General features: G+C 39.6%; 4 protein-coding genes across 11 annotated transcripts; 1 reads left to right on the forward strand and 3 right to left on the reverse strand.

The window, feature by feature from the left end:
* Nucleotides 1-36: 36 nt before the first annotated feature.
* Nucleotides 37-11,011, reverse strand: LOC105276138 (DENN domain-containing protein Crag). 7 transcript variants are annotated; one of them, XM_011333515.3, is made up of 19 exons: nt 8,692-11,011; nt 8,004-8,606; nt 7,275-7,858; nt 6,962-7,202; nt 6,605-6,875; nt 6,391-6,482; nt 6,073-6,323; nt 5,811-5,981; nt 5,614-5,742; nt 5,248-5,494; nt 5,024-5,174; nt 4,553-4,756; nt 3,933-4,160; nt 3,516-3,611; nt 3,097-3,344; nt 2,763-3,021; nt 2,279-2,683; nt 1,946-2,115; nt 37-1,809 (listed from the first exon to the last, which is right to left on the reverse strand). In XM_011333515.3, the coding sequence occupies exons 1-19, from the start codon at nt 9,017-9,019 to the stop codon at nt 1,673-1,675; spliced, it is 4,815 nt and encodes a 1,604-aa protein (XP_011331817.2). In that variant the 5' UTR covers nt 9,020-11,011; the 3' UTR covers nt 37-1,672. The 7 variants fall into 7 exon arrangements, with proteins under 7 accessions (XP_011331817.2, XP_011331815.2, XP_011331816.2 ...); XM_011333513.3 differs by having other exon boundaries at nt 2,763-3,024; XM_011333514.3 differs by having other exon boundaries at nt 7,275-7,861.
* A 133-nt stretch (nt 11,012-11,144) lies between these two features.
* LOC105276139 (exosome complex component MTR3) lies at nt 11,145-12,921 on the reverse strand. Its single transcript, XM_011333518.2, has 4 exons — nt 12,511-12,921; nt 12,121-12,374; nt 11,694-11,840; nt 11,145-11,615 (listed from the first exon to the last, which is right to left on the reverse strand). Exons 1-4 carry the CDS (start codon nt 12,656-12,658, stop codon nt 11,316-11,318), a joined length of 849 nt encoding a protein of 282 aa, XP_011331820.1. The 5' UTR covers nt 12,659-12,921; the 3' UTR covers nt 11,145-11,315.
* A 147-nt stretch (nt 12,922-13,068) lies between these two features.
* On the reverse strand, nt 13,069-14,225 carry LOC105276140 (baculoviral IAP repeat-containing protein 5). Its single transcript, XM_011333519.3, has 4 exons — nt 14,035-14,225; nt 13,587-13,787; nt 13,386-13,506; nt 13,069-13,272 (listed from the first exon to the last, which is right to left on the reverse strand). The coding sequence occupies exons 1-4, from the start codon at nt 14,043-14,045 to the stop codon at nt 13,159-13,161; spliced, it is 447 nt and encodes a 148-aa protein (XP_011331821.1). The 5' UTR covers nt 14,046-14,225; the 3' UTR covers nt 13,069-13,158.
* Nucleotides 14,226-14,547: 322 nt separating this feature from the next.
* LOC105276142 (girdin) lies at nt 14,548-22,733 on the forward strand. 2 transcript variants are annotated; one of them, XM_011333521.3, is made up of 23 exons: nt 14,548-15,114; nt 15,209-15,297; nt 15,399-15,708; nt 15,817-15,930; nt 16,029-16,216; nt 16,373-16,454; nt 16,515-16,693; nt 16,776-16,902; nt 16,980-17,103; nt 17,210-17,544; nt 17,619-17,900; nt 17,985-18,091; nt 18,184-18,375; nt 18,454-18,589; nt 18,693-18,875; nt 19,013-19,300; nt 19,384-19,584; nt 19,678-19,823; nt 20,529-20,621; nt 20,782-20,845; nt 20,940-21,057; nt 21,148-21,248; nt 21,347-22,733. In XM_011333521.3, exons 1-23 carry the CDS (start codon nt 15,058-15,060, stop codon nt 21,608-21,610), a joined length of 3,780 nt encoding a protein of 1,259 aa, XP_011331823.1. In that variant the 5' UTR covers nt 14,548-15,057; the 3' UTR covers nt 21,611-22,733. The 2 variants fall into 2 exon arrangements, with proteins under 2 accessions (XP_011331823.1, XP_011331824.1); XM_011333522.3 differs by having other exon boundaries at nt 15,058-15,114; nt 20,940-21,048; nt 21,347-21,610.
* Nucleotides 22,734-23,717: the final 984 nt, after the last annotated feature.

Consider the following 23,717-nt stretch of genomic DNA (forward strand, 5'->3'; position numbering starts at 1 on the left):
CAATGTAAGTTGGAAGCGGTATTGACAAATACATGATCACTTTTGTAAAATACCTCAACTTTATTTTCTTCATAATCTACATTTTCGTAGTATTGAACTGAATGAACGTACATTCATCCGCGGGTGTCCGGGGTGAAAAGTGCACGGCACTGGAAGGCCGTAATAATTCGTGTTGAGTTTCCTTCTTCGACGAACAATCTCAACGTTTCCGTTTCCGACGTAGAATAAATCGTGCGATATCAGCGGTCGCCTAAGTTCACTAAGCTATTACAAATGCTTCGAATGTCTAAAATTCATAAAAATATTCCCTCTCACGCTAAGCATATCTAATCCGAGGACAAGTAGTCGAGTTTCAACGTCACGCCCGTGAAGGACACTTTTCACCTGGGACGCAGAGAAACAATATTTTTACATCCTGTGTTTTTCGTGCAATATAAACGTTTCTATCTAAGAGTACAAGGAAAGAATACTGCGTCTCGTCATGTCACGTGATAAGTCACGTCGCTCTCTCTCTCTCTCTCTCTCTCTTCCTCTCATTCTTTTTGCGGTAAAAAAAATAATTGGTATATTAGGCTGCCTCGTTTAACACCGACCTGTGGCAGCCTTTTTCTTTCTCTTCATCTCCTTCTTCCTTGCAGATATTACGTGTCGGACTGAAAGATTTAAGGTCACAGCACACCTGGAGGGAATTGAACTTGCAGTCGCTTTTTTCCAGTCCGTAAGTTCTTTGGTACTTGACACTTTTTCAACGTTGTACTCTTAGATACTACTAACGCGCTGCGCGAGTTACCGAATCACTAATCGGAGGGACACGCGCGACTCGGATTTGTCGAGAAAGGAAAGAGTCAATAACCGTTAAAAACAATTACAATATAAATATACGAAGATCTCAAAGAGACATACGATTAGTTAAAAACCGTTATTATTGTTCAACTTCTATTGCACCTGATCTCGTGATACGATCTCGGTAGCATCGACAGCGTCGATCGCTCGACGACTACGATTCCCAACACTATTCCTTTCCGGGTTGTTCTTCCCACGCGAATGAAGAATTCGACCAACGCGTTAAGCCTGAGACGCTCTCGATGCAACACCGATCCGGTAGCTAATCCCGGTAGTTTTTCGCGTTCGAGAAAGCGTAAAACAGAAGCGCGAATCCGACGATCCGCTTGTATCGTTGCGCAAGCAAAGACAAGTATTCACGGGTGTCAGCGATTAAGCAGAGTCTCACGAAGAAATGAGGATGAGGTACATTAGCTCGCACGCCACGTGACCGCTCGGTCACGTTTTACGACGCCATCCGCGTCGCAATCTGCGTGCGTTTTCTTGAAAGGACATCCCGTAAGTCGGAATCCCGGGTGCAAATCATCATAATCGATAATATTAATCATTCGTGTGTGTTAGACAATAATAAACATTCAACATGTAACGGACGTCGGCGCCGGATGTTCATCGGGAAACACATCGATGAAGCGTGTCGGTGTCGTCTGATAACGCCGTCCCTCGCGCGCAACTTCTCCTCCCGTGCGCAATTGCGAAGGTAGAGCCGGAATTCTCACGCTCACGAGAATTCGTTATTCGCACAGTGTCGCACTTCCTTCTTCGATACTCCGCAGACGGAACGATCTTTCTTTCAAGCTTCCCTTGGGGCTACGGCCGCTCGGGGTCGTCCTCAAACGTTCAATTGCTTGAAATAATACCTGCAGTACACCGACATCATCGTCGGCGGCGCGTCAATTTTATGTAATAGCTTCTCCTCGTTTTCCGAGAATTTCTCCAGCGACAAACTGTATTCCCTGTCGAAGACGCCTGCAAAAAGAGTAGTCACTATGAGATGGAACAAATACTGCCGTCATGATCCATAAATGTCTTGATGACTGAATAAATTTAAAAGTATTATAATAATTATATAATACCCTCTTTGTATAATTATATTAGCGCCTACCTTGGTCGATATTCGTCCTTCCGAGTACAGTAAATGCCAGGAACAGGATATCCCTGTATATAGAAAACGGGTGATCGGTCGACTGATGTTTGCTTCTTTCTAAGGCCACTCTTATGATAGGTTCCGCTAAGTCGTTGCAACGGACATACGTTATCACTGTCTGCATCAATCTGGAGCGAGCAAAGAGAAAATGAATAAAATAACACTTGCTATCACTTTGTGTACACGCTCGCTCAAAAAACGAAAGCAACATTGTTATCTCGTTATTTGCTTCAATTATTTCTTCTCGCTGCGTCACTGGTGATCGATTCGCGCAAGAAAGATGAAACTTACGTTCTATCCTCCGTAGAATTTAATTTCCATTGGAGATACATAGGCAAACGATCCATGTGCAGTCGCTCGTTGTCCCACATGGTTCTAACGCCCACTGAACCCGCAGTTCTTTGAAGCTCCGAACTCTTATCGTTGCTCAGCCAGAGATCAGGCAGATTGCTCGTTAAATTGATCCTCTCAAAGTACCATATCAGATTCCAATAGACTATCGGATGCTCCTGAATAAACCTGTGCTTGGTGAGGCAGATGTCCCCCTCTTGACTCAGCACGCTTTCCAACTCTTTTCTCAGAACTAATGGGTTCAGATACGGTACCGTTATCGGCTCCAACGATTCTTTCGGCCGATCGAGCAATTCGACCAATGCCCCCATTAGAGGATCGCTATTTTTCTCACTTGCTTCGCATCTATAAACAAATACATTAATGCACATTTCACAGAGGATGATGCGAGACATAGACATTTAGACATGGTTGCTTCGCTCACCTGTAGTCCAGTATCGTAACCGTGAGGAGAGGTACGGTAGCCTTGTCACAATATTGGCAAACTGTGTTCAAGTTGGAGTCCTCCGGCTGCCAGCCAGCCATAATCTCTTCATCGTACAGAATGGCGGCACAATGATGGCACCTGCTGGCACTGGAGAGTACAAGTTCGATGGCAAGACGCTCCTCTAATTCTCTAGTGCCCTTTGGATACAGGCATTCTGCGAGTTCGTACAGTGAACACAGATCCAAGTTTCCATCACCTACTTGAAAAAGGATATAAAGTTGACGGTTGCGTAAAATAAATGTGCGTGGTGCTGATCATGTGTATTATATACCTGATGCTCTTGTGGAAATCTCATTTCGATCTTGTATGGATCCGTCAGTAAGCGAATCGAGAGATTCGTGCGATATGCCGTAAGCTAACTTTTGTTCACGTTCCTTAATTTTTACTGGTGTACTCGTCGCCGAGATGGCCTCCTTTATCTCGTCAAATTTCTTCACGACGGTAGTCGCGGCAGATTTCAAACTGTTTAGACCACCAAGGATTATTTCGTTCGATTTCTTGCCTGTCAAACTCGATGGGCTGGAACAAAAATTCATGCTATAGATAGAATCGGGCGCAAACAGAAGAAAAATCTATTAGTACAGATAGTAAAAAGAAAAATATTGTGAAGACAATCAAAGACACTCATACACACATGAAGATGTGACACGTATCTAAGCAACTTATGCAATTAACATTTATATTACGTACCTGATATAACTGGAGAGACTAAGAGATTCAATAAGTTGATTCGATGATATTAAATCCTTATTTTTGGCAAACGCCAATCCACCCGTGGAGTATCGTCTACATTAATGAATAAAATAACAAAAAAAAAAACTCAAATGCGCATGCAACAAGTAAAACGAAAATGAGATTAAATTCCTCTAGTATGGTTCCACTAGTATTGTCCAACGTATATTCTCAAGGTACACTCTATTATAAGTTATTATGCATGACATATCTTGTGCAGTTTGTTCATATAATTTATGTAATAATATTAACATGAATGTTACCCTGTTTTGTCACCAAACTGGAGGAATTAAAACGCAAGCATCATGAAAACTATTGTTTAACTACAGAGAACAATGTGCAATTACTGAACAGAATATCACGCGGATATCTTACCCGAAACTAAGTTTAAGACTAGATCCTATGCTAGAGAGGCTGGACGTTACGCTATCCTTATTTTGCGACCAAAGACTGCTTATTTCCAGTCTCTCCTTTTCTCTCTCCTGCTCCCCTTGTTGTGCCACGGAGTGAGGCATCGTCTCACTCCTCTGCAAATGCCCGCCCACTGTCATGCCACTTTCATCTACCGCTTGATGAAAGGTTGCACTACGTGGGAGGATATTGCTGTAAACATTAGAGTGATTTTCGTATTTAGAGTCATAATACACAGTATTACGGAATGGCACTCGTTTCTTCAAAGATCGTAAAGCATGATTAGTGCAACTGGCCTCCATAAAAGAGATACTTTTATTGTGCAAGTACTCGCGGTAATCTCACTAATAATCTCCCATTACGATTGTGATTGTGATTGTATTATGTATCTGTTTCTTCCTTCTCTTTACATTTATTTCTATCTCGTGAAATCGTGAATTATTTCTATTCGCTTCTACAACTTTTTTATCGAAAATTACTCTACGGTACGCTACTTCTAGAACTTATTCTTCTTCTCTCATCTAGACGTTTGTATTGATATTCAATGTTTTACATGCAAATAGAGTAAGTGTGAATTGTCATACCTTCTAAATAAGAGCGGTCCTCCTGGTCTCTCTTCAGTCGTATTGTTTAAAACGGTTAAAGTACTTGTTGAGCAATTTGAGTCGTTCTCCTCGGAAGGTGACACAATTGGTGTTTCGTCATTAATGAGAGCACCCAATGGGTCATTTTCCGTAACTGGTGTGCGTATGGGACTTTTTAATGGTGATTCAACACTGCGCGTTAGCCTACATAGAAAATATTACATCTACATAAGCCTATACATGCAAATTAGCATTGTAGAGGTCGAGTACAAAACGCAGATTATATAGACTGTTACACAGATGACTGCGACAACGAGTCAAAATCGTCTACACAACGAATAATACTCGCTGGCATCTGCTACTGTAACGCTAGTAGAACAATATGATAGGTAATCTAAAGAACAAGCTAGTTCTGCAACTCCGAGGGCGGGACTAAATGCTCAAATCCTAACGATTGAACATCTAAAATACCTTGGGTTACTTGGTGTGTGATCCAGTTCGTCCGACTGTAACATATTTAATGTTGTCTGATCCTTTACTATACTGTTTTGCCGCAGGAGTTTAGCTTTTAGTTCGAACGACCCGAATCCAGGTAGGTCCGATACAGAACTGCCTTTGGTAGCTGCCAAGGAAAGAGAAGACGATTATTTAAAAAAAATTAGATGGTGATGATGTAATCGTAAAAGTCAACTCACAATCACTGTGCGCAGCTTCAGTGTCCTGAGAATGCGAACTGTCGAGACTGGACCGGGAGAGCGCGTGCTCCATGCCTTCAATCTTATCGGCGGTCAAAAAGTCCACATTGGAACTCAATCGTCTGCGGGCGCTCTTCTTCCCAGCCTTTTTAAACAAAGCCGCACCAACAATGACATTTCGCAGCTTGTTCCACATCAATTGACTCGAATTCGTCATATCGGAAGGCCATGTTGCTTCGAGAACGGCCTATAAATATAAACAAATATTACAGTTTTCGAGATAATCACGCAATATTGGATAAATTTATGCTTTTTTATTCAATTACACTGTATTAATAAATCAATATAGCCTAAATAACAACCCACCTTGTTGTAAAATCCGTATGTCAAAGCATTAGGTTGAACGCCACTGCGTTTCATGTGGAACAGCAGCTTTACAGCTAAAACTGGTTGTCCGTACACGCCACAAAGTTGCATCATCGCTCTATAGCATACCTGAAGTGTGAATACTCATTTAAAAACGACTGTTTTTTTTTTTAGTAGCGGATAAGCTCAGTGTTTACCTCTTCCATAGGATCAAGACGTAATTTCTGCATCTTGACTAATAGTTCGTAAGCCTGATGCAGAATCGCAGCGGGTTGGCTGGAAACTTGCAACATAGCTGGCAAGTGCAAAAACCAAAGACTGTAACACGTACCAAGTAGACATTTGCCCCATCTGTCTGGCATCGCAGCCTGAACAAGCGCACACCAGCGGTTACACAAGTGTCAAGTCAAAGTCATTTAGATTCATGTGAACATTTTTATATAGAGTTATGTCATTTACTTGTTTTCGGGCCATCCTTTGAGCAACTTTGATTTCGTGCTTCGTTCTACGAGCCATAGGACTTCCAGGTACCATACCAAAGGCACTTAAAGATGGATTTCTCAAACAGAAGTTCTTCTGAGGCCTCATCAGATCTGGATTCAGTTTGAATGACTTGTATATTAGTGGTGTTTGATTTGTCCCTGCCTCAGGCGGCGGTATAAATACTGTACGCTCGCTGTGCTGAGATTCATCCAGTTCCAGGAGAGTTACTAGAAATCAAGCAGTCGCTGAGAAATGAATTCTTATGATGTAAAATATATCAATTTATTTACATACCATTTTCCTCCTCAACTCGTTCCGTACACTCATCGAAAAACGCTAATCCTGCCATATCCATGTCAGATACAAAACTCCTCTCTTCTATAAATCTACAAAAATTTACAATTTCGTTAAAAAAAAAGAAGTCACTATTAGGTACGAGTCCAGATTGGGATTACAAGATCTCGAGTAGTACCGCAACAGACGAAAACGTAAATATGATACAACTTACCTGATAAACATTTGTGTTCTGACGAGCATGGTGTAAAATTTAGCGTGAGCTTTGTCGCGACTCCTCAAAAATGCTTGAATATTGAATAAACTCGTCGGATCCGTTGTCCCTACGGTAGGTGCTTTCGTAATCGGTAATAAACAACTTCGATATCCTTTGAGAATTGTGGCCATAAATCTTAGGAAAGCGTCCTGTATTTCGAGTTCTAGAGCTTGCTCTCTTCGTTTTTGTTGAAATTCTCTGTCCACGCTAAAATCTTCGTCTCCCCGATCTAATGAAGGAACAACAAATAAACATTAATATAACGGCCAAAGATAACAGAGAAAATAAAGTGATAATAATTCTTATCAACGATACCTTTTTGGGAGCAGTTGGTTTTTCCCCAGGAAATGATTTTCGAGGATAGGAGCTCCAACCAATTTCTGAGCTGCCTGGCTGCCTTTTTAGGTAACAGTTTTACATTCAAGTATTTTTTATCATCGCAAATGGCTATGTTATTAGTATCCAAATTCACGCAGTTGACATCAGAAGGGGGATCGTATAAATCAAAGAACCTCGAGTCTACACCAATCAGAAACGGTAATGGTGCGTGCAACACCTGCAATTCAAGCAAAATAGTTACCTTTCTATTTTCCGCGAGAAAAAAAAGACACAAGTTCAGTATGCATACCTCCGCTAAACCTAGAGGACACAACGGTATATAAGGACATTGCCACTTGAAAGGAAACAGAATCATGGCAATAGCCTCGCTTACTGAGGTAAGTACGTCCGGGCGTAAAGAATGAACCAGTATTTTCTGCTCGGTTAATATCAACAACAAAATTAGCAAACAGTTGTCGGGTCCGAGGTTTATCAGTAGTTGCCTGAAACTTGCGCCCGATCTAGGCAGAGCCAAGTCCTCCGGTTGCGTCAGGATCAGTCTGTTCTGACTGCTAAGCTGTACCAGGATCCTCGGGCGTTGCGGACTCGGAAATGGTATATCACATAAAAAATAGGAGATGTACTTCTCGATTGGAACGCTCTGCGGTTTACCGTTCACCATGCCGTGCAGGAAAACCAAGAACTTTTCGAACGTGTCGAAGAATGGCCAATGTGACAATATACATATGGACTTGCTAATATTCAGCGACTGACTCGCCGGATCCGTGTACTGCAACTTCTCCAGCTGCAGTATATTAAGTTTCTTTAGTATGCCAGATCTCTTGAATATCTTCATTTTCACTTGCGGCTTGTTCTTAGTTATCTCTATGTTTTCTGCTGAAATAAAACGAGATATATTAACAAAACAAGATATCACTTGTGGTACTTTTGTATTGTCATACTCTGCGCGCGTAATTAGCTACAGGAGAAAGTGTAATGTAAAAAACTGTGAGATCAAGATAGTGAAATACATTTGTACCACTGTTTCTGTCATTCTCGTCAGTCGTATCCATGATTTCCAGATTGTTTTTGCAATTTGCGGTGTCCGTTTCCAGCTGAAGCTCCTCGTAAAACGTTATTGCTGAACCGTATATCTTTTGAGCAGCGTCCGCGACGGTCAAGACGAACGTCGAAAATACTGGTTTGGGTTTACACGCTACTTTAGGCCAACATTCTATAGTCGCACCCATTGGTAGACAAAACATTGCGACAGAATTCGGAAAGACGAAACTGTTGTAGTCGGCCATCGGATACTTGTAGAGTATTGCTGGTTTAAATGATATCAGATTGGCGCGATTCATAGATTTCTTGTAACATAAAAACACATCGCTGCCTAACATTCCTTTGTTCAAATTCTTATTAATAACGCAGAACGCGTGAGGCGGACTCTCCCCCTTATTCGTCAATATAACACATATGTCCGTAACGACAAGAGAATTGCAAGGCATCTTCCGACTCGCCCGTCTGTACGTTACAAAAATCTTTGAAGTAGAATTATTCACGTTTGCCACGTAGCCTTTGGGGGTTTCTAGTACCATTTCAGCATCCTGCATTATACGTTCCTTTCCATCGTATATCACACCTATAAAGATAAAATATTACTTAGATAAACGTTATCTTTTCTTCTTAATTCCTAATTTCTTAATTCTCGATTTTTCGGTTTTTACCAATATCAACTAAAGGAGGTTTGTCCCGTCCTCTTCTGTAGCACAGATAACACTCATTTGTTCGTAGGCTCCCATGATTCAAATCTGCAGGGAAACCCGATACAGTCTGTTCTAACAATGTATATCCCTCAGGACAGTGTTCACCCAGCGCGGGGAATATCACAGCGAGATCTGTGATAGGAGGTGGCATGTGCATGTCCTTGAGATGTGTCCCCTCCTGACACCAGTCCTCCAGCTTGTTGTTACTCTCATTATCCTGGCTAAGCTCGTCGTCCTGACCAGGTAAACCAGCGATAACAAAATAATCTGCTACTCTTCTCTCATCCATATTTCTTAAAAATGATACAGAGACTACCAAAAGATCCAAAGATTCCTCCGATCAGACTTTATCCTCGACGATATCTCATATCGCAAATGTGACAGTACTAGTTTCGTTGGACAGAGATATTTCTGAGAGATTTCTGTACATGGCACTGAACTGATTGTTCCTGAACCCTTTTCATACGTGTGTGGCACTCGGATACAGCGTGCGATTCCTCGTGTGAGGTCTACTGGCACGTTATAAAAGGTACACCTTCTCTCCCTCTCTCATACACCGCAACGATATCCAGACTCCTCGTGACGTGACACCTTAAACGTAACGCTATTACATATGAAACATCGTAATCTGCTGGTTCAGTGCTCTCTCCTGCGTAGGCTCTTACAATCTTAGAAAAATATTTCAGCTATCCATTGGTACGTGTCCGCTGCAACGGTGGTAGAGTATTCTTTCGGCGGTGGTCTCGCTGTTACTGCTTAAACGCGAATGAGAGCTGGTCGAGTCGCATAATTGTCAGGCGGCCTGAACTTCCTCCCGAGTGAAGTCTGACGAAATCTCATGCGACGCAAACGTGTCGCGCTATCGAGTCCGGAAAGCGACAGACACCCTCGACGGAAACAACGTCGCTTATCACTCGCTGGTCGATTACTCGGCGTGGACTTCCTCGCGTGGCCTCGAACGTGGCTGCGTCGTCGCGCATCGCCAACATTCGCGCGGTGCCGCGGGCGAAGTTTTTCGCGTGACTCGAAAGTGCGGAGATCGGGCGTGTGTACATACAGTCCTCGTGGGGCGCCGGCGGCGTGGTGTCGCGCGATACTCGCCGCGGATGTATCCGCTGTTCACTCGCTGTCGACGGGCGTCGTGTCCGTCGGCCGTCGTCGCGATCGCATCTCTTCTCCCGTGCGAAACCGAGCGAAGTAGAGCGCGATCCACGACCCCGTGATCCGCGCCCGTGCACTCCCTTCAGAAGCGAGTCATAGGTTAGACGTCACACGCGTCACAGTTACACAAGTGCACTCACGATGACGTTGTCGTGCGGTGCATGACTGACAAGCGAGCTGCTCACGGTAACGTCGTCGTCGTTGCGCTTCGTGATTTAAACGCGATCACCCCCGTACGATACTCCGATGAGAACTGCGTTGTTGTTTTCGCCGTGCGAGACGCGCTGCGGGAACTTCGCGTGCGATGGATGTCAGATGGCCATAGTTTCTCCGGCTGGCAAAATGGCCGATGCCCGATGGCGCGACTTCGGGCTTCGGGCGACGCGCGAAAGCGAAAGCGAGAGCGAGAGCGAGACGCGCGCGAAAGAACCGTGTCCCGTGTAATTATGCACCGATCCGAAATAAAAGTGTATCGGCCGCCGCGGCGTGTTACATTGTCCGCCACCAACTTTGCAGCTCCGTCGCATGCGCCGCCGCGTCAAGGTCTTCTCTCCACCTGCTTCCTTTTTTTCCCTTTTTTTTTCCCTCAATTAAGAATGTCAAGTCCCCAGGGTCGCTCGGACCGTTAATTCGAGGATAAACAAGCTTCGAGCGCACGATAAAAAAGATCGATCGCTTATTGCGAGTCTGGTAGATCTGTACCGCGAATTTATTTATTGCGCACATCATTGATTAAAGTTGCACGAGAAGCGATCGCGATGTGCCGCATTATGTTTCACGTAGAAATCATAAATTTCTAGCAGTTTTGTACTCTTACAATAACAAATTTGAAAATTTGGCTTGTTTTCTCTTTTCGTATTTTATTTCACTGACTTCTTTTGTGAGTTGTATTGAAGATCTTCGTAATATTGTTATAACGTTCGGGGATATTGTTATAACGTTTGCCCTGTTTGAAGTACCGCCTAAATCAGTGATTTTACGAGATATATCGATATAAAAAAGCTTGATTCTCAAATTTTTTGTTTTCTTCGAAAACATACCTTTTACAAACACGAATAATAATGTGTTTATAAAAAACCGATTGCATTTTAATTAATTTTGTCGAAATCGAAAGCATATCCGAATGTCGCAAGCAGATCGGAATTTCTTTCGCCGCGGGCTATAATCGATAACCTTAACGACACCTTTTTCGATACACTTTACTTTTGAAATATTTTCCAAGCACGGAGCAAAGAAATCTTTCCTGCAAGAAGCACAATCCATATATTTATTTCGCTAATAGAAAATACATAAAAAAAAGTATAGCTGTAATCAATAAATTGTTGACTTAAAATAAAGTGATTGTGAGAACATATATGAGAATGTATAACAGAAATATACAATAGATATCTAATAAAACACAAGAGAACTTAAAAATGACTAGTTTATTTTTTCTCTCTTTTTTTAATATTCGGATGGAATGCTTTGAATACGCTCTTCACGAGACATTGTTCCACCGAGAGACAAATATTCTTATGAGCTTCACTTAAAAGATCTATAGAATGCACTATCGTGTCCACGTCAATGTTCCCGGTTACGAACATTTCGGAAGTCTGACCATGTTGCGGGAGAATAGCTTGTACGATAGTTCCATGATTATGAGACGCGTCTGAGGAAGATTTCGTGGAACAAAATTCTTCTTCCGCGTCGGTTGGATCCACCAAATACCTATCATCGCAGATACCCTGTCGAGCGATGAAAGATTAATCATAACTGAGATTATCGTTAATTATCTAAAGTTCTGCGCGTGTCAAGCTGCTTACAATGGTAGATGCGGTGACCAAACCGAACATCGGCACGCCAGCGTTCGCTAAAGCTAGACTAGCTGCCGTTATCGCCGCAGCCAGGGCAGATCCTCCGTTGTCTAGAACCACTGTGTAAATGTCTATTTGGAAATTGGGAAACTCTTGCTGAAACGGAGGCAAAGAGATGCGATTGCCAATTGCTGATTACGAACACATGTTAACTTCACGATGCATCGTCCATGCAACGTTCCAAAACTGTTAGGACCCAGTTCCACATATTACGTCCGATGTCCAATGTATGACACTCAATCCAAGGAGAGTTCATTTTCTAGAGATTTTACACATGACACAGTGTGAATTCTCCATTAACGAGTTAAATTCCGGTTAAAGGAAGTTGTGGAACTGGGCCTGAATTCGCAAAATATGATAATCAAAAGCTACGTACCAGACACACCGCTGGCTCCAACGCTCGTTGCAGTATCGAACTGTACTCCTTCTCCTCGGCATCTTGCTGATGCATCTTCCGTTTACGATGGGAGAAGGGTGCAAATTTGAACTCGCAGTAGAGTTCCCCTTTCACGGAGTAATCGGTCTTATTGGGTATTTCCCTGGGATCGAATACCGAGCAGACGACTTTCGTGTTGCCCATTTCGATATATGCGGAGCCCTTCGCCTCGGTGATTATACCCGCCTTCAAAACTGTTAACGAAATATTGTACTTTAGACACATTCGTCTCTCGCAACGGTTGGACTGCGTTCACAAAACACGAAGAAACTGATTTTTAAATTCAGCATGAAAATACGCGTGAAAACATAACCTCGATCATAACCTTACATATGTTCCTGAGCTCATTGTTTGAGCGGCCGTCTTGCCTTTTCGAGCCATTAGACTGTATCCCATTGTCCTTCAGTTCGGAATGGATATAAATATCATACGGAACGGAGGCTTCCGGCCCGTTAATGCGTTTTTGATCGATTGGCATTGCACCTATATTGAATGTACCGCGGCGTCAACACAATTGTTGAATATCGCCTGAATTCTAATGCCGTGACGGCATTGCCGTCACGTGACCGAAAACATGAGGTTTGTTCTTTATTGCTGTACTAAGTTCATACTGCACTGCACTAAACTGAACTAGTGTAAGCGAGGACAAGATAGTTCAGACAAGTATAAAGAACGTTTAAGTGCAGTAATCAAGATATACGATCAGCGTTCCGCTGATTTCTATTCCACAACTTATCATTATAATAATTTATATTAATTGTAATTATTAAATGATTTTTATGCAAACTGAAGAGACACAAGATTAGGTTAAAATAAATTTTATTCTACATATTTTTTTAAAAAACTTTAAGAAACTTTACAAAAAATATTAAATATTCAGAAAAATCAAGTGATCCTTAAGAAGGAATGTATTAAATGACAACATTTCTTCACCACTGCTACAAAAACAGTCAATGTGACACAATATAATACAATAATCTAACTAGTACTCTTTTTACTCTTTCGTGACCTTTTATGTACAATTTCTAAGTTACTCTTTAAATGTGCAGCTTCCTCTTTTAGTGTGATAATACTTTTGTCCAACTCGTGCATCTGCAAAATAGATTTGAGCATTACTATCAAAAGTGCAAGGGATAAATTAAGTGGATCAATAATTAGAATCCATACACACATATAAATACCAACCAACGTACACATATACTTACATATTCTCTGATTTTATATTTTTTAAACATATCATACATTTCCTCGATTGTCCAGTCCTTTTCATCCTGCTTATTCAATTTTACATATGGGCAATCTGAGTTATGTTTGATATGCTCACTCCTGTAAAGTGTCAACAAAAGTTCAGTACATGTTATAAAAATAATAAATGTACGGAAATTGTGTTCTCTTATGCTACATACCATGGATCGTCAAGTGGCTCCCATCCATCTAGTTGTTTACCACAAATAAAACATTCGACCAAATCCGGGTCATCGTCGTTTCCAATAGAATAAAATCCAGCAGCAGCCATACATTCAACATTGCACTTGTCAGACTGCTTGAAAGGCCACTTGTCATACGTTTTTATTCTGCCCATTTTCCAAAAGAAAGCGGTAGCCTCCCTGAAAATGAAAGATTTGAAAATTGAGATAACCTAACTTTCAACAACCTGATTTTGCTGAAACAATTCCGTTTGTTAAAAACTTGTAGCACATATGACTGTAAGCCACTATCACAAATATGAATTGTTCGAGAAAAATTAGATTATGGGAATAAAGAAACATTTCATATGTACATCTAAAATGTCAGGTTTCAATCCAGTTTGTCATTATTCCAAATCATACTCATTTTAAACCGGTGCCGACTTACGTTATTTCCATACTGCCAATAACGATATTACTCGAGTTCAACTGCAGATAACGAAGAAATGGCACTTTCTCACTGAATTAAAGTAACAATGGTATCGAAATCAAAATGTATGCCCGTATCGTTAAGAGTAAAGGTGAAACAAAGTGAAAATTCAAATTGACGCTATTTTACACTCACGCAACGGTTGGACTGCGTTCACAAAACACAGCTTTCGTCACCAGCCAACGAATTTGAACGCTCGCAAGAAATCGACCACTCACGTGTTTGGACGCAATGATCGATTGCTCGATGCGCGCGCATCCTATCGCGCGATTACGCGACTCCATCCGAATGGGCCTTTAGGCTGAAATCACATGTTACGGAATAGAGAGTGCGTCATAAAACAGCCAATCAGTGCTATTCTGCAAAAATACAGAAGCGTGTGGATAGCGCTGATTGGCTGTTCTATGACGCACTCTCTATTCCGTAACATGTGATTTCAGCCTTAGTCGATCGCGTCCGATCAACGGAGTTTGCGCGACACTCGCCCTGTTCGTTTACAGTTCTATTTATTTTTGTTGTGAAAACGATCAGCTGTCAGCATCTGCGATTTTCGTCGCACCGGGCATTCGTTCGCGACGGAGCGAGCGTCGGCACGTCGCGGAACGCAGGAACACGCGTTCCTCTCGCGCGAACAACGAACAAATGGTGCGGAACGTCGAGCCATAATAATACGTGCGTCCGTGGCCGAGCCGCGCGCGATCGCCGTGATTGTGCAGCGATTTAAATTTCTTGCGACGCGCGGCGATGCTCCTGTGAGCGTTCGAGTTCCGTGGATTTGCGAGTGTGGACCGCGCGACCGTGTCGTTTCTGGATTTGGAACGCGACAAAACTCGCAGGGTGGCGAAGAGCGGCGTGCGGTGTGTGCAAACGGCCTCGCGACGACGCGCACGGCTCGCCGATTTCCCGCGGTGCCCCGTCGCCAGGAGAAAACGTCAACACCAGTGTACAGATGATAATCGTGGGATCGTCCCACGGTGAAATATGAAGATGGCTTCCACGGAGATTGATGACTTCTTGGCTGGGCCACTGGTCACTTGGGTGAGACTCTTCGTGCTTGGATTCAATTGTATTATTTGCGATTCGATTTAATTTAGTTCGGAGCTGATTTGCAAATTCTTTTGTCGCTCGACAGTTTGCTAGTTGTCTGGAAGATCCCAATGTACTGGCAAACTATGAGGATTTGGTGGATGGTGTCTTGTTGCATAGTGTCTTCCTGCAAATGTAAGTTTCTTGAATATTCAATAGTGTGATTGAATAGTTTATCTAGCTTAGCATTAAAATAATGTGATTCGAGAGAGAAAATCTGTCTTTCATATTTGCAGCAATCCGGAACCATTGCACGATGAAGTAGTGCCTTCAAATGGCAATCCTGTTATTCGCACGAAAAACTTGAGGACTGTAGTACAAAACATGAAACAGTTTTACGAGGAAGAATTGGATAATTTGATCTTAAAATTACCTGACATTACAAATTTAGGAAAAGAGCCAGAATTGTACATAGCGGATATGAAATTATTGCTGTTGTTACTCCTTGGATGCGCCGTTCAGTGTCCAAATAAGGAGAAGTTTATTACAAATATAAAAGCGCTGCATGTTAATACACAAATTGCGATAGTAGAATGCATTAAACAGGTACAGTACTTTGAAATATTGGAAATAGAATATTGTTAACACAAATTTTGTGCTTTAATAAAAAAATATATATATATATGTATATAAATTTTGGTGTGATGCTTCTAGGTAACGGACCACCGAGATATTGTCATTACCCAAGACGCCATGGAAAATGCAAACATGGGTTACCTCTTTGCCCAAATTAAAAAGTGGATCCAAGAGTTGGATTTATATCGAGAGGTATTGTTATTGCACCAATTTCGTAACTGTTTTTAGTGCATAATTGATTTCTTATGTTTTCTTATATCTTTACAATTTTCTTCATTCTTTACAAATAGAAATGGAGAGATGCAGCATTAGATGACAGCATAGAACGAAATGATTCCTCCATCAGTGCAGAATCTGAGGAGATAAGTAAGGTGCAACAGTCTCATTCCGTTGCTAAAGCAGAAAGAGAAGACAGTCATCATTACGCAGTCGAATTGGCAGACTGGAAATCTAAAGTTCGGAAACAGCGTCAGGAATTGTATGTGCTTTTGTTACTTGAATTATTTTTTCTCGAAAATTATAACTGATGCGTAATCGATTAAGAATAATTATCTTATATTTGTTGCACTTATATCTTTTGCGAGAAATTATTTTGCCAATGGTCTCCTATGTCATTTCTGTGATTATTTTACAGGGAGGAGAAAACAGAAGCTTTGCTCGAGTGTAAAGAAGAGTTAGAGCATAATAAGACATTACTCGTAAAATTAAGGCAAGAGGTAATGTATATCGAGTAGCTTACACTTTTATGGTAAATACATAAAGTTCTTCTATTCTAGAATCAGGAATTGATGCACGAAGCTCGTACCGCGAAATCGTACAGGGATGAACTAGATGCTGTTATTGAAAGAGCGGATAGAGCGGATCGTTTAGAAATAGAAGTATCACGGTATAGAGAAAAACTCACAGATATCGAATTTTATAAAACTCGGATAGAAGAATTACGCGAAGATAATAGGTAACGCATTGGTTTTTTGCGATATTTTAACAATATTTAATGAACAAAATGATCACTATGAAACATTCATTGTACATTTAAGAGTCTTAATGGAGACGAGAGAGATGCTTGAGGAACAATTAAGTTCATCAAGAAACAGAGCAGACAAAGTACTGGAGCTTGAATCTGAAATCATCAAGCATAAGCAATTACTTAACGATATGACATTGGTAAGAATTTTAAAAATTTGACAATATAGATTTAATAACGTTGAGAACTACAAATGCAAATTGGAATTAATTTATAGGACCGTGCTGCTGACAAAGAGAAATATCAGGAACTTGTCGAGGAAAATACACAACTGCATCAATTGACAAAGGCTGCTGCCAGTGAGGCTGCTTTAGCTGGATCCAGTGATTCTGAAGAGCCAGGTAATCCTTTCAATTAAAACGTACGAAAAATTTTTATTATGTAATGCAATAAAATAAAATTTATTTCTTTTTAATTAAAAAAAACTAAGTATTGTTAATTTTTCAGTACACAACGATAACAGACTGTCGGAACAACTAACGAGTAACGCGCAAACACGAGCGTTAAAGTTGGAGTTGGAGAATCGTCGTTTGAACACTTTAATCGATTCAATGAAGGAGAGTTCATTTCATGAAAATTCGTCCCGCGTTTTGGAATTAGAAAAGGAGAAGAAAAAGCTTTCGCTGAAGATTGAGTCACTAAACGACAACAAAGAGAGACTCACTCAGCAAAATTCCGATTTGGAACTAGTGTGCAAGCAAGCACTAGAAGAGAACAAGAAACTTCAGAACACTCTTAAAAATCAGCGAACTTTCTCGGAGAAACAGCAACAGGAAATTCAAGTATGTTTTAAAGCAGATTATAGTTTTCCATGTATGGGCTATATTATTACTTCAATTTGTTTTGCCGCATTTAGACTCATCATGCAAAGATCATAGAATTGGAAAAAAATCATGATACTGCAGTGAAAGAAAAGCAACGTGTCCAATTGTTATTGGAGAGCGTGCAACGACGTGCTGACGATTTAGAACGCACTCTCGAAACAACGAATCAAAGGGTTGAAGACTTGAAGCTCATCGAAAACAATGTCAATGATATTAACTCCAAATGCCTCGAACTTGAAGCAAGACTAACAGCGACAGAGAAGGAGAAAGATATCGCACAACGCGACATTCACAAGTATAGGGAGGCAATTGAGGTGTGTGTTAATTGCTGTATCAGAAATTATAAATTTATGAATATGTCATGGATAATTAATGTATATACTTTCTGAATATTTTAGGAGAAGGATGTAGCTTTGGATAAAGCAACGAATACAATCGAAGTTTTCGAGAGAAAGGTATCGCAGCTTGAACAGGAGTTACAGGATTGTGTTACGCAGATATCGAGGTATGTTTTTTTTGGAAATTTATCGCTGTACAATTAAACAGCCTCCTGCATCTGATAAAACTTGGAGTTTCATGAAATTTCTATTGCTTTAGGTTGCAAGAAATTGAACGATCCAGTAAAGAACTTGATTCACGAGCGGCGATTGACAGGGAAACTTTAGAGATACTTCAAACCAATCTCGTAGCAGAAAAACTAAGCAATCAACAATTGTACACGGTTTTGGACAAACTCGGCCTTAGTGACAATATACTGTTATCTCAACCTCTGGAGACTATATTGGAAAAGTACGGTTATAGTAGAAATACTAGAGATTCTGCTTGTCCTAATCTATAACTACATTCATATAAAATTGATTTTTCCAGAATTGCCCAAATACCGGAAGTGATAAACCTCATTAAGAAATCATTTATATCAGAGAACAGTGAAGAAACAACTGAATCCGCTAAGGAAAATGACGATATTAATAAGTCCTTAGAAATTATGATGGAACCTTTGAAGGTATCTATGTTCAAGACGTTCAAAACTTATTACTTTTGCTTCAACTTTTTACTTTACTAATTAATCACATTAATTAAATGCATAACTTGTTAATTATTTTCAGCAAGAACTGGAGCACCTGCAAATGAAATTATCTATGTCCCAAGCAGCAATGGAGCATCTACTATCAGAAAATGCCAAGCTTCAGGTTCACATAACAACATTGCAGTCACAAAGTAATTCATTAACCGCGCAGCACACCGCGTTGCAATTGGCAAATTCGCAACTAGTCGCGGAGAAAGAAGAGGTATTTATATTCCATCTCGATGTAACTCTTGTTTTTTGTTTCTCCTATTTTTATTCTGCTCTCTTATTTTGTTCTTGTTTTGGACGCATCAATTTATCGAATTTTATAATATAATGAAATTATGTATATGTATTTAGCTTTTAAAAGAACGGAGCACGCAACAACACATATATTCCGCACTGCTTCACGATCAAAACACCTTGCAATCGTTGCACGAGCAACTAAACAACGAATACGAAAATCTACGTCGCGAGCGGGACGTCCTCAAGTCGAGTTTGAGAGACGTGAAGAACGAAAACAGAACATTACGCGAGAATTGTGAACGACTGGAGGCGAAAAACGAAGCGCTGCAATCCGAACAGGAAGCTCTGATCAACAACACGAAAAGCTTGAATAATCTGCGAGGAGAGCATTCAAAGTTGAAGGTACGTATTTGTGAACACGATTAAGCTGCTTGATTTCGTGCGTAACAATAACGTAAATGCTAACGACGCTACGAATGTTTCAGGACGACTTCAGAAATCTGTATACTGCGAGTGAGAGACTGAAAGCGGAATACAGGAATCTTCAAGATGATTACAAAAAGAACAAACTCGAGCTGAACCGTTTAAGCTTGAAGCAAACCGAGATGCAGGGCGAGCTCGGTGTCAAAGATGAACAATGCTCGGATTTGAAGTTAGAAGTCAATAGTCTTAATGAACGATGTGATGTACGAATATAATGTTACAGCAATATAAAGCAAGTTTGCTAATTAATCTTGTAAATAATACGCTTCATAAATATTTTTCCTTCTTACTTTTAGATGCTATTAGAGATGAACTCTGGATTGGATAATGATAGGCGTTCCTTAATGGAGCATATAAGTTTGCTGTTTACGCAATACCATGAACTCTTAACGCATTCGCTGCAAGATAAGGAGCACTACCACATGGAGGAAAAATTGTTCGCGTTAGTAATAATAATAATAATAATAAGCTTTATTCTTTCAGCTTTAAGCCAAGAAAAGGACTTTGTTTACAATTTGAACCTTAACCACACTCGTGCGTCCATACTCTCACTTAATCCCTACTTTGTTTTTACTCTTAACCTCTATTGTACCTTCTTCTTTTGCCTTTTGAATATTTTCTCGCTTAGCTAATCTCTCTTTCCTAACTTTTTGATTTCTTTTTATTATCCTACTATCGTATCCTTTATAACCCTGTCCTTGCCTTATCCTAATTCCTACCCTTATACCTAATTTACTGTTATCGCAAGCCTACATTTATCTTATGCCTAGTACCTTGATACATCCCAACTTCGTTTCTCTTATATCTTTCGCGCTATTATTAATCTAATTATAATTTGTTCTTATCCTAGATTTACAAATTTTGCTTCCTTACATACAAATAACATACAAATAACATACAAATGTACAATACGCCATATACTAATATACGAATACAAATGTGCTACATACAATCTTATCCTAATTTATTTGTCTATCCTAAAAACTATTTTAAAATTAGACTTATGTTATCACAGCCTTTTTTAATCACATCGCTATATACAATACAATATATACATTGGTGCCTAAATACGACATAATAAATAACTTACTAAAACACATATATATGAAACTCCTGAACCTTGATGCGTCTTGTATGTATGTTGCAGGGATAAAGTTAATCATCTCCACAGACAAAAAGAAAAATTAGAAGATAAGATTATGGAACATTATAGAAAATTGAACAGCTGCACTACCAAAAAGTACGTTTAGTAGAAATTTTTCCATATTTTCTTACATTATAAATTATGTTATAGATGTATGTATAAAATATCAGTTTTCTCGTATCTTATTATTTGTTATATGTTATATGTATTATTTATATCTCGTAAATTATTATTTGTACGTATATTTTAAAAACAGAAAAGGTTTCGGGGCCAGTCTGGTTCGCAGAGTCAGAAAAGCTGGATCAGAACTTCTTAATAAGGTAATTGTAAAAAATTTATACTTGTCAGTTAACTTTGATATTTGAAACATAGTGCACATTCACTTGCTACAATATTTTGAAATTCATTTATTAGAATCGACGTTCATGGGCCGAAGATTCCAAGCAGTCGGACAGCAAAACGTACGAGTCGGATACAGGCGGAAATGATTCAGATGCGAGTACCGACGACTATCGTTTGCCTGGTAAACATGGAATGTTTCAATTCTTTATCCAATTCTTGTGTACATCTAATTTGTCGATTTCAACAATATCAACAATCAATTTGTACGTGATTTTTCCAGGACCCAGCAGAGTTTTCGGATCAGACGCGCTTGGACACGCTGGAACTAGACGAACGGTGTACTACAACGACGATTCTCCGCCGTCCTCTGCTTCCTTACCTGTAAGAATTATTTGCGCAGCTATTTTGCAACAACAAATCCGTCGTATCGAGTACAACATTTATTCGGAATATTAATCTATGCTAATTTTGAAACGCAGACAGAGAGGCTGTTAGCCGAACCCTTCCAGGAGCAAGGGGACGATGCGCACACCACACAGATGGAATCGAATTTAAAGCCGGAAGCACAAGTCGAATCGCGTCCCTTTCTAATCTATAATAAAGTGTCAGCAGTCATAAACGAATCGAAAAACATTGGTAGTACGATGAAGGACGCGGCGCAAGACGAGGCACTCGCGGAACCTCCCGCTGACAAAGAGCCAAAGACTGGGAGTCCGATATGGTATGAATACGGTTGTGTATAAATTTTCAGACACTGCCCTCGATGCTTCCGTTAGTATATGCAGGATAGAAGGGGAGAGACAAGTTTCCTCAACAGTTCATTAATGGCACACACTTAGTATTTTATAACGGACGACGACTTAACGCAACGCAAAAATGCAAACTAACTGCGAGAACCATCGGAAAGTATTACGCATACTAAAGATTTACTTTTTCTAGCCCTAGTAAATGAATCGCTGTAATCGGACGCACGATACTGCCAAAATTAAAGTAGAGTTAAGAATAGAGCGCTTACAAGTTCCTAAAAAAGCTGTTTGTGCTAAGATAAATTGAAGACGTATTTACCGGTGACATGAGAATTTTTTGCAACGTGTTCTTTTTATCTGGTACATCTTTAATCGTTGTTTATCAAGATTTTGATAATAAATTTTATTCTGTGAGAAGAAGAAATTAGAGAGATATAATTTGTTAAATATATACGCATAATTTCTGAATGATCTTTGAGGATTCTTGATGCAAAATGACGAAATTATAGCTATTGACAATACTGTGCTCGATTTTATTCAACATCCAACTAGTTCTATTTTTGCTAGATACTCATCGCAGCTTTCGGTTATTGTATACAGCTACTTAATATCGCATATCTATTGTTGAAAAGTAGATAGGATCCTTATGTTTATTATATTCTATCGAGAGTAAACTATTCTTTCAAGACTAATACAATAAGCGAGAGAATTCATGCCGGGAGTAATAGCACAATACATTTGCTTTTACAATTACACTGATTACCTCTTTGTCGCACGACTTTTATTACAATGTAAACTAGAGTATTTTTTACATCTTGATCATGTATTTTTATAATTGCGTATGCTAGGTATAAGCGTTTAATGCAGATAACGTATATGTCTGTAGTGTTTCAAAAATTTTATCACAATTTTTGGTACAAGAACATACATACATGAGTGAGTACTTATTAACCGAAGTATTAAATGATATTCTTGCCATTTTAAAGTACTTGTCTTCTAATATGCTTTTGACAATATGGAATGTATAAGAAGATACATGATATATAATGTGATGATGTAATTTGTAATAATAACTGTATAATTTTGTTATCGCATGTAGCAATAGAAAATTTTAAGATGATTTAAGCATTTCTTGGCTTCCTTATTATAATCTAATCCAGTTTTATTAAATTCATATTGAGTTGATTATCCTTTTTTCCTACCAAAGAAATTTGAATACTTACAAAAATTACAAAAACTTGTAATGAAAAATTCAAGATAATATTGTAAGTTTAATACGTGTATAAAATTAGTAAAAAATTAGATAAAACGATATTTTCTATTTTAACTGGAAATAATGCAATGTTGGTAAAATAGTCTGCAGTTTCACGAAGTTACTTGAAGATGTCGCCATTAATATTTTAGCGGCATTACAATATTCAGCAAATGAATATTTATTATTTTTTGAAAAAGAAGTCAATGGCAGATTTATGTAAAAGATATAAATCGAAGGCAAAACCGCATTACATATCAATATTCAGTTGTTCCCGATTTTCTATGTTCCTTTGTAAAATACCGTAAATTATTTTTTGAAATCTTCCTTCGGGGAAGGGAGAAATGCATGATAACATTTTTCGCAGATATATTCGATGTCGCAATGTCTCTCAAGCAGTAATATAATAAAAATTATAATACATATAATAAAATTTAAAAAAAACATACTTTATATGAATAATAATTTTTTTTATTTATTGTGATCTTATATTCAAATTTAATATATTTTTATTTAATTCGCCAATGTTAGTTACTTCGCGTCACATTATTTCGGAAAGGTGTTTGATATTCTTTGCCAACGCATATTTATTCCCGAATCTTAAAACGAAGCCGTCAGAATACTTTGATCGTACGTGACTTCCACGAGAAATAAAGCAGCTGCGATGCTTCATCTTCTGGGATGAGAATCTCACGCATTATAATGTTCACCGGTCGCCTGTCGTTTTTTCGTCAGTTTTTCTGCTTAGCACTAGTGCGCTCTGTTCAAAAAATTGTTCATTGCGCAACCCCTTTTCCCAGTGTTTCTCAGGCTCCTCTTGTAAATTTGCATATATTTCTAACTAAGAAGCCA

The sequence above is a fragment of the Ooceraea biroi genome, chromosome 9 (genome assembly GCF_003672135.1).
Source record: "Ooceraea biroi isolate clonal line C1 chromosome 9, Obir_v5.4, whole genome shotgun sequence".
NCBI lineage: Eukaryota > Metazoa > Arthropoda > Insecta > Hymenoptera > Formicidae > Ooceraea > Ooceraea biroi.